The sequence below is a fragment of the Echeneis naucrates genome, chromosome 22, assembly GCF_900963305.1.
Source record: "Echeneis naucrates chromosome 22, fEcheNa1.1, whole genome shotgun sequence".
Lineage (NCBI taxonomy): Eukaryota > Metazoa > Chordata > Actinopteri > Carangiformes > Echeneidae > Echeneis > Echeneis naucrates.
In genome coordinates this window covers 7,872,442-7,886,240 of record NC_042532.1, presented here as the reverse complement: position 1 = coordinate 7,886,240, position 13,799 = coordinate 7,872,442, and the positions used below count along the sequence as shown (strand labels likewise).

At 42.0% G+C, this 13,799-nt stretch overlaps 1 protein-coding gene across 2 annotated transcripts in view; it reads left to right on the top strand.

Annotated features, from left to right (window-relative positions):
- Positions 1 to 13,799, top strand: part of prkd3 (protein kinase D3) — a 34,805-nt gene that overhangs the window by 9,401 nt on the left and 11,605 nt on the right. For both annotated transcript variants that reach the window (XM_029494164.1, XM_029494163.1), the window contains exons 3-5: positions 8,465 to 8,603; positions 12,107 to 12,238; positions 12,697 to 12,854. In XM_029494164.1, coding sequence (XP_029350024.1) covers positions 8,465 to 8,603; positions 12,107 to 12,238; positions 12,697 to 12,854 — 429 coding nt within the window. The remainder of the gene's footprint in view (positions 1 to 8,464; positions 8,604 to 12,106; positions 12,239 to 12,696; positions 12,855 to 13,799) is intronic.

Sequence of the window (13,799 nt, the reverse complement as noted above, 5' to 3'; positions counted from 1 at the left end):
ATCTTGAGAAATTGCCTCTGTGTGTCTCTGTTTGGAAGACAGTGACAGCTTGGGTGTTGGAATTTGGCTGGACGGAGTGTTTAGTTTTATTTCAAGGGTACAATTGTATTTCAGTGAAGCTGCTAATTTAACAAAAGAACCTCCTAAGAAGAAGTTCTCGTTATTTATTATAAGGGAGGAGAAAACCTCAAGCGACCAGCCCCTGGCCGCTTTGTTAAACAGAACCTGGAACAATTATTAATGTTTCAGCTGAGCAACAGCAGCGTGTTCCTACATCCTGTCATTACTGTGCACCTTTCGACCTCTTGCTCTACCCAAACAAGAGAAAGTGCTGTCACCATCAATCTTGCATTAATGGCCCCAGGTTCACCTGTTTATTTGCCCTACGTGGAGATGAAGCTGCAGGCTGTCCATGGCTACACCAGGTCCAAGAGGGGAGATGGAGTGTGTACTGCAGTATATCTCTGAGGCGAAGGCACTGGTGGAGGATCGCAATGGGGCTATAACTCATCAGCAGTGTGCGGGGGCCTGGCCAAGGATGTTTTAGATCACACTGCTCTTTTCTGAGAAGCTTTGGATCCTGTGACTCAGCCTTCCTCTTGCCTGGCCTCTGGACACTTTTTATTCATGCGATGCTCATGCGCGCACGCATGCACATACACACGCAGAAACACACACCTACACTCATACCGACACACACACCCATTCTTATATACACTCATCTATTCAACACTCACACATGTGCAAGACATTGCCATCAGAGAAAGATGAGTCATTTTCAGTCATGCATGTAAAAAAATCGGTGTTATATAGGCTACACGCCACCTGGCTCTCATTGGGGATACAGTGGCTGGTAACCAAACAGTGACCTCACCACCATCTCCACTCCACTTCACCGTGTCTGTATTCTGAGCCAAATTACCACAGAAGAGTATTGTTTCCCTGGATCCAAATAATCAAAAGCCTGGCAAAATAATTGAGAGATTTTCTTTGGAGAGCTTCACAGCGACGTTTTGTAAAACCAGGGAGAAATGTGGCTGGAAACCATCAGTTATTGTGGTTGATGTAAATTGGGTAAGCGCTATAGCTTTGTTAGAGTCTCCTGATAATTGAAAGAGGTCTAGGATGACAGGTGTAGAGTCTCCCTGCTATATGCTGTGGTCTGGACAGGGCCCTGGACTTCAGCTCAGCGGTTATGTGATTCCACCTTGTCTGGACCAGAAATGGAGACACAGCCCTGCTAACTTGAGCTGGAAACACACACATGCACAACTCTTAGAATACAGTAAGATGGAAATTAACTGCATATGAGACATTGGCACTTTTTCAAACCTTGTGTTTCTCATCTTACCAGTCAGCTCTGACTCAGCCTGGCCTCAGTATTCACGCTTTCCTGAAGCACGCAGATAAGATAAAGGTAAGGGTGAGACGTTGTGAAATAAGCTGCTATGTCATTGTGTTGACCATTGTTTATACAAAAATAGCACATGGCAGGGAGATTTGAGTTGTGAGGAGCAGACAAGATTTGCAGTGTGTGTGCTGTGTGTGTGTGTGTGCGTGTGCGTGTGTGAGTAAATAGCTCTGCAACAGTCTCATGCGTGTTGAAATTGACTGCAGCTATATTTCAAGTTAAGCTTTATTTCATGCTTGGCTGACACACACTGAGAAACATCAGCAGCATCACTCACACTGGATTTATAGCTTTGGAGCGCATATTGTTGTGTTCCACGATGATACAGCCTCACACTGTAAAACCCATGAATGAGCAATGAGCCATATTTTGCCACATGGAAGGAAACAAGTTAGTCAAACTGTAGAGTGAGAAAGTCACACCTTATATTGCTGCTCTCCCACCACATGAGTTTCCTTTCCGCAGATGCGGCTGTTTCAGTTGTTTGCCCTTAGCAGTCCTTTTCGTGCAGTGGAAAAAGAAGCTGACTTGACTTCAGCAGGAGCTCGTGCTGTATTATGAATGCGTTGTGGAGAGGTGGTGGGATGAATTTGCTTGATTGTGCATGTGCACAAGTACGCTCAGTTCAATATAAACCATATGAGGGTAGTGCTTTGTTAGCTAGATACATGTAGCCCCCTCCTTCTGCTCCCAGCTGTAGTGTGTTTGTCTTGGCCTGTGCATGCAAACGGAGGAGCAAATAATCTTATGTAATGTACCATTGAAATCATCCATCCTCCTTTCTCTGCCTTTCTCTTTATGCACTGGCTGCAGAGCAGGAGGGAAACATGGTCAGTGGAGTTACTTGACTGTTCATGGGCTGTCGCCAGTAGATGTGCTGTGGTTTGTAACAATCTGTGAAATTATCTAAAATGTCTCATGAATAGAAACAACAGAGAAGTTGAGTAGGTACTGTGGTCGATGAAGTGACATCACAAAGCTCCCTCATATCAAGGGATTTCATTTAAAACAGGTTTGGTGCAGTGCATACGTTTCTATGCACAAGTACACAATGTCTTAGTTATCAGACAAACTATAATCCCACTATTAGCACTGGTTTGGCTGGGGAGAAATATTAAAGGAATAGTTCAACAACTGAATGTGCCTTCATAGTCGTGGTAGGTATTGCTTGTTTTTCGTGCAGGTTTTTAATATGGCAATATATTTATAGAAAATTTGAAAATAGTAACCTTAATATAATGCCGTAACAATAAAATTTCACTGAACAGTGTGAAACAGCAACCAGATGAACTGATTAACTAAAGATGCGCAAGACCTCATACCTGCCATCACAGTATTATCATATTTTTACTATTTTATTTTGCAATACCTGTGTATGGCAACAACTCCAGTATTAATGCAAACAGCACAGGTATTTCAATTGTAGCTTTAAACTGTTCCTCCTAACTCTATAGAGAGATTCTCTGCTGAGTCTGTGCTGAACATTATAAAAAAAAAAAAAAAAAAAGAAAACCCACACCTAATAATACAGAATATTTTTGTCTGACGCAAGAATGTTTATATTATATGTTGAATTTGCCTTATTCCTAATTGGTCACTGAGGACATCAAAGAGAATTATTTAGAAATCATGAAGCCAAATTATATGGAAACTTTTTAAGCAGGACCAAAACCAATTAATGCTGAAGAAGACATTGGAAAACCAGAGGGTTTCCAGTGTTCCCTGATTTGACGCCTCTCTCCCAGTGACGAACGGATTATTTGGCTTCATTGATGGCCACATCTAGTGATCGTGTAATTCTGTTTCTTGTACCATTCTTTGTGGAAAACTTTTTATTGGCATGAAACTAATAAAAAGTCCTGAAAACAAATACTATTTCACCGATGACTTTAATAAATTAACAGTTTTCCAAGCCGTGTTTGATGTAACTTGAACGGAGTAATTACACAGCTTTTCCCTGCAAGGTTCGCGTGAGCACATAATTGGATTTTCCATTGCATTCATTTGATGGCTTCTCAAAGTATATTTTCCTCTGTTGTGGGCACTGACATGCACCTCAAAATCAAACAATGGTTTCCTTATTGTTTTGACACAAAACACAGCTTTCTTATTTGTGAAACACGCACCATGGCTCATTGGAACTTATGGTTTCATGAGTAGCTGAGGGGCTTGCTTGTGGATGTGTTTGTTGAATACATATACCATTTGGTCCAACTCTGGTCTTATTTGTCTCCTTTTAAGGTGTTTGAAAACAAAACGACATCAACATCTTGTGTCTCCTAATGTAGGTCTCTGGGACAGTGTGTTCTTGGTCTCAACATTATTGAATAAATTGCAGGATTATTTGTCAATGGGCTTATTTAGTTGCTGAATAAAAGCACCTTGTATCATATTGATCTTGTGACATTCTTTATCATGCCACCTCAAGCTAAACCAAGAGAAGCCTTCCACCTCCTGACTCTGGTTAAGTGTTTCACAAGAGCCCTGTACCTTGATGAAAGTATGTAGGTTCAGTCTGCTTTTGAGTTGCTGTTGCTTAATCAATCACCTCTGGATTCACACGTTGGAGCTGTGTGCCTGCGTAAGGGCGCCTCAGCGCTGTGAATTGAGGCTGTTGCTCATTCACTTTCACGGTTTCCCAGCTGGACTTTGGATTTAAATTAGTGGGATTGCAAAAACATGGCTAAAGTTTTCCATCCACTCTTACATTTCAGGTTTCTTTCATGAGGTATACTCTCAGCCTGAAAACAATATGAAAGTGCTTACATTTTATAATGTTTGTGTGCACAAAGAAACAATGTTAGTTACATAGGAATCTCACAATCAGATGTCCTTCGGGTTATGGAAAACATCTTGTCAACAAAGAGAAATTTGGAGGTTGGAGATTCTCTGCCACCATTCGATTTCCTCCTAGAATAAAACTTATACAACTTATTATAATTTTCCTAATGTCAGTAAATGATTTTTTTTTTTTTTTTTACTGAGGCACCTATCTGTATTCCTGACATTTTCTAAATGTAAAGTTCAGGCTGTCAGATTTATTATTGAGAGAGTAAGAATTAGGACTCACACAGACCAAGAAGTCAAGATTATGGAAAACACCACACCAGTGGTCACATGACAATCATACAGAATTTCGAAAAGCTCCCTCCCTTTCCTGCATTACAAAACTGGCATTTTTAAATGTGTCCACTTGTGTTTTTGAAAAGCTCCATTGTTGCTGCTCTGAAGCACTCTGTTGGTGTGAATGAAAGGCAGATTGAGAAAACCTCTGAGGGAAAAGCTGCATTTTAAAATGCATTTAATACCTTAATATGGTTATTACTCATCAATTCTGATATACAATTAAAGAAAAATAGCAATAGAAATTAGCAACTGTTTCTATAATATAGTCACTATTTAAATATTTTTTTAAGCAAAACAATTATTAGTTCCAGCTTTCCAAATATAAGAATTTTACTCCCCTTATTTGACAATAAACTGAATTACTGTTTAATAACATCATTTTGATCAAATGGTTTCATTTATTTATTTTTTTTAGAAATAACGGGCAAATGTCATTGAGTTATTCAAGACAAGTAAAAGCAGCACATATGGAGCAACTGTTTTGCTCGCCTGATCTGCAGCTGGTTGTTTTTATGAGCAGTGTTGTTCACTAAGCTAAATCTGCATGTAACTGTGTGCTTGGAGCACTGTTACTGTCCACCACATCTGTCTGGCCTGCTGCCAGACTAATAAAGGTGTGAGGGAGCCTGAGGTCAAGCAGCATACTTTTCCTCGCTGTAATCACATGGCCATCTGTCAGAGCCTGTGCACTGCTTCCCTCTGGCCACCCACCTCTGCTCACATCACCCATTGCACAGAAACACAAATGTCTAACTGCATAATAATTTGCATGCCCTTCTATTTCAGATCGTGTATTGTTTCTGTGACTGACAACCTCTACACATTGATTTTCTTTTTCATTGTGATAGCAAAGAAATGCAGCGGAACATTCAAAGCAAGCCACAACCCCCTCTGAGTTATCGTCATTTATTGTTAACGTTACATGAATGAGCTGTGACTGGTGAATCATTTCTCTTATTAAACATTTTTATCTCTATGCTGCAACTGATGTGATACAGCAGAAAACGGTCTTCAATTCCAAATGGCACAGTTGGTTATTCCAACCAGGTCTTTTTTTTTTTTTTTTTTCCATGAACGTCTTGAGATAATTTATTTTTGGCTCTCAGTGAAACAGGTCCATATTTCAGATCTGCTCTCCCATGTCCCATCTTTTAGCCCATCTCCTGTCTCTTGCTCTCTTTCCTTATAACAGGATTTAGCTTATCAATGGTGGATTAGTTCGTTTAACAAAAGCTTACTACTGCAAAGCCCCTTTCCACTCTTCTTTCTAGCCTGACTTGTGGACCTCACACACAGCTCCTCGGTGCTGGGGTCTTTGGTGTGCGTGTGTGGTCGTTGCTGCTCGGCTGAATGGATTTGAAGATGACAAAAGGCATGCTTAGTCACTATGGGGTTCAGAGATGTATGCAGTAGCATGTGTGGGTGATGGTGTGTGAGGGTGCATATGTGTACAGGAGCACGTTGGAGGTTTTTCCATGTAGGAATGTGTGAGTATAGAAATTTCTGTTTATGCATTTATTTCCCTGGAGGTTAAACCCTCAATTATAACTTTATCTGTTTGATCTGAACAACATGCTGTCAAAATGTGCCCTGAACCTGCCAATCTATTGTTCTTCTACCCCTTGCTTCCTCTTGCTTTAATGGGCCTTTTAAAAAAGTAGTGTCCTCTGCCCTCTTAGTCATTACATGCTGGGCTGCAGATGCTCCTGTACTGGAATGGGACCCCGTTCTCTACAGTGGAAAGCTGTGCACAAGGTGCCAAGAGGAGGTGACTTGATTTGAGCATGAACCGTGATGTGTGTGTGTGTCTGCTGAAGAGCAGGCGTGTGGAGGAAAATCCCACCATGACACTGCAGCAGGCTCAGGAAGGATACTCCCCCCACACATGCACACACCACCACTACCACCACCCAGGCCTGCCGGTGGTGGTTTGGACCACATATCATTAATCAGGAGGAGGGAGGCAAGTTGGCAGTGTTCCATCATACAGACACGTGCCCTGTGATACACTCAGAGCGGCGCAAAACTGTGTCACCCTATCGTGCTTGTGTTTGCAATACTGCAATACGCAGCTGAGATAATCTTGAATTAGCACTTCAAAGGAAGTTACAAAATAAAAACTTAAAGAAGGATGTTTGGGGCGAGCCTCTATTGGTGAAGTAAAATATCTTGAAAACACAAACACACAGCATAGGCCTGTAGTGTTTATGGAGGCCTACTTCTTGTTTGATGGTGAGATGTGTGTGTGTTTGAGATCCCTGTGTCTCACTGTGTTCCCTCCTTCGTGAAGAAAAGAGTTGAGTCTGGTTTTACGAGTGACATTAAAACACAACAGGGAAATTTAACCAGTAATGGAAACTTATTCTGCCTGGGGCTTTCCCAGCATGCCTGCTGGAAGGAGGTTAGCTACACCTCAGACAGGCTTTGAGTGTCTGCATGCAGACGAGGAAAGTGCAGAGAGAATAGAGAAAGGGAAAGTTCAGTCAAGACATTTTTTTGTGCTGGATGGTTCATGGCTGCTCTCCTAAGTCAATCCCTGTAAAGAAATGATTTGTTGTGTTATGATACCCTTCACTGACTTCACTTCCACGGGAAAATCAGCACATCCTGAGTGTCTCTCTGTCTGACCACAAGTCTACTCTGCAGCCGGAGGTACTGCAGAACGCCTCAGGTTCTGTGCAGCATTACGCTTTTACCTTCTGACAGTTCAGTCCTCCGGCTTGGTGATCTAATACACCCATGTTTTCCTGAGCCATCAATCTGTCTCGCGCTCTCTGTATCTGTTTTTTTGGCAGTGAAAAGGTTGCAGGTGTCGTATGTGTCCCGTGTCCAGACACTGTGCCAACCCCTGGTGCTCCTGGGCCATAGTGGTATTGTTCCATGTGGCCCATTGTGTGTGACCCTAGCTCAAGGGGAAGCAGCTGGTGGATCCTACTGTACCAGCCTGCTTGGCATTGAGACCGTGCTCATGCTTTCGTGTGAAATTACTCAATTCCTGAATTCCTAACATACAGGATGGCTCTGAACATCATCTGCTTCTGTCACACCGACACGTTTGCAAAAGTGATGCAAAAGTGGAGACGAGTCTCTCTTCTTTTCTCTTATTCATTTTTTTTTTTAGAAGTTTGCATCCGAAGTTAAGTTTGTGTGGAGAGCTACTGTACACATCGATGGATCTGTACATTTTCTGTAGCGTATGACAAGAATATGGCTGTCCAAGAGGCCATGAGCTGCTCTTAGAACAGGAAGTGACTCAGTATTGACTGGCGCTACTCTTCCTGTGCGCTGGTTCTCCTCTACTCCTCTCAGGATGTTTACCTCCTCCTCCTTGCCCCCCCCCTTCTTCCTTGAACATGCGACTTAACATTGCCGCACTCGGCTCCAGTTCATGACCCGGTCTGTCTAGATTTGGTTTGGCCCAGACACCACCACTGACAGCAACAGCTGAGTTGGAGGTCTTGGCCTTTTGGATTTTTCTTGCGCACACTTACATGGAGTATATTAACAATTATTGGAATAATATATCATTATTACATGTTTGGATTCTGACATGACTGTATTAATGGTAAAAATCTCAGGATTTGCTCATAAAAAAACAGGCACAACGCAGAGCACCTGGCATTTATGACTATAGTTTATAGTATCGGTTTGTCTAGAGGTCTGAGCAGGAGCAGCTCTCTGCCTGAGCCATACTGATGGTGATGTAAGCCACTGGAATAATGTCACAAGTGTCCTGTAACTACACGCAGTATTTTCAGGAGGTTTACTGTAGCACAGGTTATGAGACAAATGGGTTTGATCTGCTTCTCTTTTTGTTGTCATCAGAATAATGCAGTCACCAAAACATATGTGCACACATGATCTGCGATTATTTAAGAAGATTAATATTTCACTACTAAATTAACTTACATCTTCTTTTCCCCACAGTTTCCAGAGTGTGGCTTCTTTGGCATGTACGACAAAATCCTGCTGTTCCGCCACGACTTAAATGATGAGAACATCCTGCAGAGGCTGACCTCAGCAGAGGACATCCATGAAGGAGACCTCATTGAGGTGGTACTGTCTGGTACGTTTAAATACGAAAACAAAGCTGCACTAAAATGATGAGTTATTACTTAGCAAACAAAAAAAAAAAAAATGATCCAACAGATTTTTTTAACTGTTTCTCTTGGCAAATGTAAAGGTACAAAACACACAAGAGCTTCCAGTCATCCATTAGCAGAGTTTATGGGAGGATTCTGGGTGTTGTTTTTCAATTTAAGTCATCTATCCATGTAACTTTTTGCTTCTAAACAATGGAAGTTTCAAGCTAGAGTTGTGTGGGGATGTTACATTTAATATTTAATGTTGAATGCAGCAGCTTGAAAGCAGTTGCAAACATCAAAAGCACACTTTTTTTTTTAAGAGGAGGTTTTGGTTTGAAAACTGGCAATTCTTCCTTTATCTTCTTCTGCTCATGTCAGCTGAAATACCAGCAAAGATTGTGCACAAATGTAATACAGTGGCTGTGCTGGCACTGTGTTGGCGCACTACACAGTCTGTTAAAGTCCAGAACATACAGGTTGAAGGTCAGGCTAAAAGCTCATAAACTTGATGAGGGTTCCCTTGTTACCTTTTTTGAGTCTAGCCATAGCACACCTTCTAGTAAACACCGCTTGCTGTGTCTTCTTCAAGGGCACTTCAGCGGGTCAGATACTCTGTTTTCACTCTCTGCTCCCTTATTCTCCTGCTGTTGCTTTTGTGATAAATTTTCTGTTTTCTCTTCTTGTGTTTTTGCTCCCTTCTTTCTTATCAAACTTTCCATCAGATTGTCTACCTACACAGGTAGACAGTTGTTCTTGTTGTCGTTGTTGTTGTTGTTGTTGTTGTTTTTGTCATTTCCTGCGATGGATGACTCAGCTTCCTCTGTGGTGCTGAACTCAACAAATGGCTTAGAGAATCTGTTCTGCTCTAATCTGTTCTCCTGCTCCATCTGCCTCCACTAGGAAGCACCGCACTCCACCTGTGCTCAATGCTTCCTCCTCTCTCCTGGGCTGGGAGTATTGTTTGCAGGGATTTAGATTGTATAGGTTCAGGATCTGAGGATACTTCAGGCATCAGGGCTGAGGAATGTAGACTAAAGACTGGAGAACTTCCTTCTTTTTGTTTCTGACTGTCTGTGTTTGTCTTGTGCTCTCTTTTGTGTCAGTCTTTGTTGCGCTCTTTTTCCCTCCTCTGTGCTCTCTTCTAATCCTTCCTACCTCAACAAATCCATCTGCAGGTGTAAGCTGCCCCAGCAGAGCTACGCAGTTTATGGCCTTACATACAACGATGAAAAGCCTCATTGAAGATGTTAGATTTGCTACATTTGCAACACATGCTGTTTTTTTTCTGTTTGTTTTGTTTAGTTTAGTTTTTTTAACTCCACACTCTCTAAGCTCGGCCCTTTTCACCAGAGTGGCTTTGCAATGTCACACTTGATCTTTGTTGGAGAGACACAAGCTGAGAGATCCCTATTCCCAAGCCTTTCATTTAGTTTGCAGAAAATACAAACATTTTTTGCCCCACAATATGTCTCCCATCATCTTTTTTGCTCGGCGCTCCTTAATCTGTGGCTGTGGGAGAGAGATGGTCCGAATCTCCCTTGCTGTGAGAGGGAGGCAGAAGTGGCTTTTTCTTGGCTGCGGACTCAAAGAAAAGAGCTTGTTTTTCCTGCAGTAAGTGATTGTAGTTGACCGACAGAGTGTAAACATGCTCTGATGTGCAGGGCCGCCCTGGACACAGCGGACACTGCACTGGCCATCTCGGCCCCATAGGTTTGAGGTTTGGCCTGACGGACTGTGCCTTTGTTCTGTTTCTCACTCACTTAAAATTCCCGCCCACTTGCACGAGGCGTCCTATTCACCAACACCAAAGATGTGAAATCCATATTTTACAACACCTTCTGCTTATCATAAATATAGCAAACTTGTTTTTGTCAGATGGAAACTTTGTGGCCTCCAAATGGAAACCCGGAGCCTCAAAGCAAACAGATAGTGCAATCATGTGAGGATCTTCGCTCGTGAGAAGTGCAGTGAAGAACATCATGTCAAGTTTATGTTTGGCATTGTTTGATGCTAACAAGCGCGACAAGCATTACATAACACTGAGACTGCGAAGAGGCGGCCAGTTGTTTTGCAGCCGTGTGTGAAAATGTCCATGAATGCTGCCTTTCATGTGTCAGTGCCAGGGAGCTGTGTTCGCCCCATGACATGTGACCTGGCTGAGTGCTTTCAAATAAACACCTCACTGCAGCAGGAGTCGTGAATATCAGAAAATATGCCCTGAGCATTCTCAGTCAATCTCATCTTGCATTAATGTTGAGAACACACCGGACTTTAACTGAAGTGGACCCACTCCGTGACGTAAAAATAAATAATTTAGAGAGCCATAACCCTCGCCTGTGAAAGCTTTGCATTCTTTGTCAAATTAACAGATCAGATTGATTCAATGTGACTGGCTTTTCATTGCCTCAGAGGAATTCTTTGACATCTAAAGGTTTTTTTTTTTGGTCGCAAAATCATAAATTGCTTTCTGTCTTCAAGGATGTTTTCTCTTTATTTTATATAGAGCATGTGCAAAGCCTCTTTTTTTTTTTTTTTTTACTTGCCAAATGTGATATTTGTTGTTCAAGTCTGCATCTCATCAAGGCAACAACAGCTGAGAATGTCCTCACTTGTTCAAGGAAAAATGTGTTTGGTTGAATCACCTCAAAAGGACTGAACTATCACCCACTATATGACATCACCACACACAGGCAGACACACACACACACACACACTTTGCTGTTCTAATTCAGTGTAAAGATTAACCATTCCCTTGTTGGTCATTGGTCAAATGACTGCACAGGAACATTTTGTTAACGACAGTTTTGAACAGAGAACAGAGACTCCACCATTACACGCACACACAATCTGTCTCACACAGAGACACTCACACATTTGGCAGCAGTCACCCCAAATCTTACTCATCTTCACATCTTTGATGACTCACAGCCATGATTAACCAAGTCTTGCTTCCAGCAATGAGCTCAGCATGTCTGTTTGACACAATAGTGCAAAAAAATAAGCGAAGAGAGAAACAAAAAGAGAGACATATCCACGGCTCTGTTGGGTTTGATATTATGTGCATAATAAGGATGGACTGACACAACAGGGTCATGCTGAATTTCTCGTTTCTAATGGGTGTGTCCTCTCATATTGATTACAAGAATGATTAAATTATAGATGTTTGGCTGGTGAAATGTCGCCCTCTACTGCATTAGTGGTGCTACAGCACTGATATCAGCATTCCCTGGAGACTCATCAAGGTTTTCTGTTAAATGATGTATTTCCCTTACACAAGCACACACACAAATTGTGTCTGTGTATTTCTTGAGTTGTTGCTTTGACATCAACTACTGGATGAAATAGTTGCCAAATCCATGTGATTAGTAGCTGTTGTCTTATTTTCCTTTGTCATTGAACTTTCATCTTTCTTGAATAACCATTTTCCAGATTTATTTTGCTATTGCCAAGTTTTAGTTACACCCTGTGTGTGTCTTTTTTCTAGCTCAAGCAACTGTTGAAGACTTCCAGATCCGACCCCATGCCCTTTTTGTCCACTCCTACAAGGCCCCCACCTTCTGCGACTACTGTGGGGAGATGTTATGGGGTCTTGTCCGGCAAGGGCTCAAATGTGAAGGTTTGAAACAAACACACAACACAACACATGGCACAACAGTGTCCTTCCTACGCTATCAAAGTAGCACACACACGGATGCACAAACATGCTACACCTCTGACCTCAAGAATTTATCTCAGAGACATACAAGCAAACAAAAAGGATTTGGTCTGGGCTCTGTCCTCAGTGAAATGCTTGACATTCAGATCCCAGTGGAGTCATGGCACGCCAAGTCACTTTCATTTTTTTGAAACTCTGATTTGAATCAGTGTTTGATGCTTTTGCCACCAGGCATTTTGAAACCCCGCCTGGCTATGAATTAAATTTAAATGTTTGATTTATTAACCAGCACAAATTCACAATCATAAATTCTACCATGGAAGCACATTCATCAGTGGGCACTGCGTGTGGCTGATTTTCAAAATAAAGCATGTATTCATCTCAAAGGCTGATGGCCATTTGTGTTTTAATGTTTTAAGGATGTGGGCTCAACTACCACAAGCGCTGCGCCTTTAAGATCCCAAATAACTGCACTGGTGTTAGGAAGAGACGACTGTCCAATGTCTCACTGCCTGCACCCTCCCTCTCTGTCCCCCGGCCGGCACCTGCTGAGAGCGCTGTGGTGGTCCAGGAAGAGGTGAGTGCTGATTGGTGGAAGTACGACTTAAACAGGTATGCTTGGATGACAGCAAACAAACTCTAAACTATGCAAATAAAAAAGTTGTAATAAAAGTGTGAATGAAGGAGTAGAAGTTATTATGATTCTGATACAGAGTTTCCTTATTGGTTGTCACTCTTTTGAAGTGAAAAGGCACAAACTCTTTCTATTCGAGTGGCATTTACAGCATGCAGTGCTGCCAACCAACCGTTTTTAAATGTGTAGACTTTTTCTTCTTGCTGGGTCTATAACTATTGATGTAATATGGGCTTTCATCAGAGGACACCATAGGTAGAAACTTAGGACACTAGCAGTTACAGAAGTGCAGCTTATAAACCACTTGGTCTTAATGGGCTGCATTTCAGTCCATATTCAAGCGTGTGGTAGACCAGAGGAACAGAAAAATGTAAATTAGAAGCGCATTCAAGAGACTTCGGCTGTGAAGCAAATTCAATTTTAAGATGTCCTTTTCATCTGTGTGATCAGGTGTGATCTAGCCATATACTAGGATTTGACCTAGTCTTGGATATCCTCAAAAGAAATATGAGCTGGCGATTGATGCCTAAAATCAGGCTGGAAAATGGTTGAAATTGCCAAGAACGTGTGGCAGTCAATCTGCATGCTGCTTAACATTTCTAAACTGATCATATTTGGCTCTTTTCCATGGGTGAATCGCCTGGGTCCACTACTAGTGCAGAAAATTGAATTGAGCTGCAGAGAGCCCTGTGTGAGAGCCCTCCTTGATGAGTTCTTATGAAACAGCTTTTGCATAAGCCCACACTAATTCTTATCTCATCTGTGTCCCTGCAAAAGGTCTCAGGAAATGCAATTATGCTAATGACATATTGAAGTCCAAGTTTGTGTATTTGCTCACTTGCTAGCAAAAACAAAGAGGCCATCATGTTTCTGTCAGGAGCTTCCAGA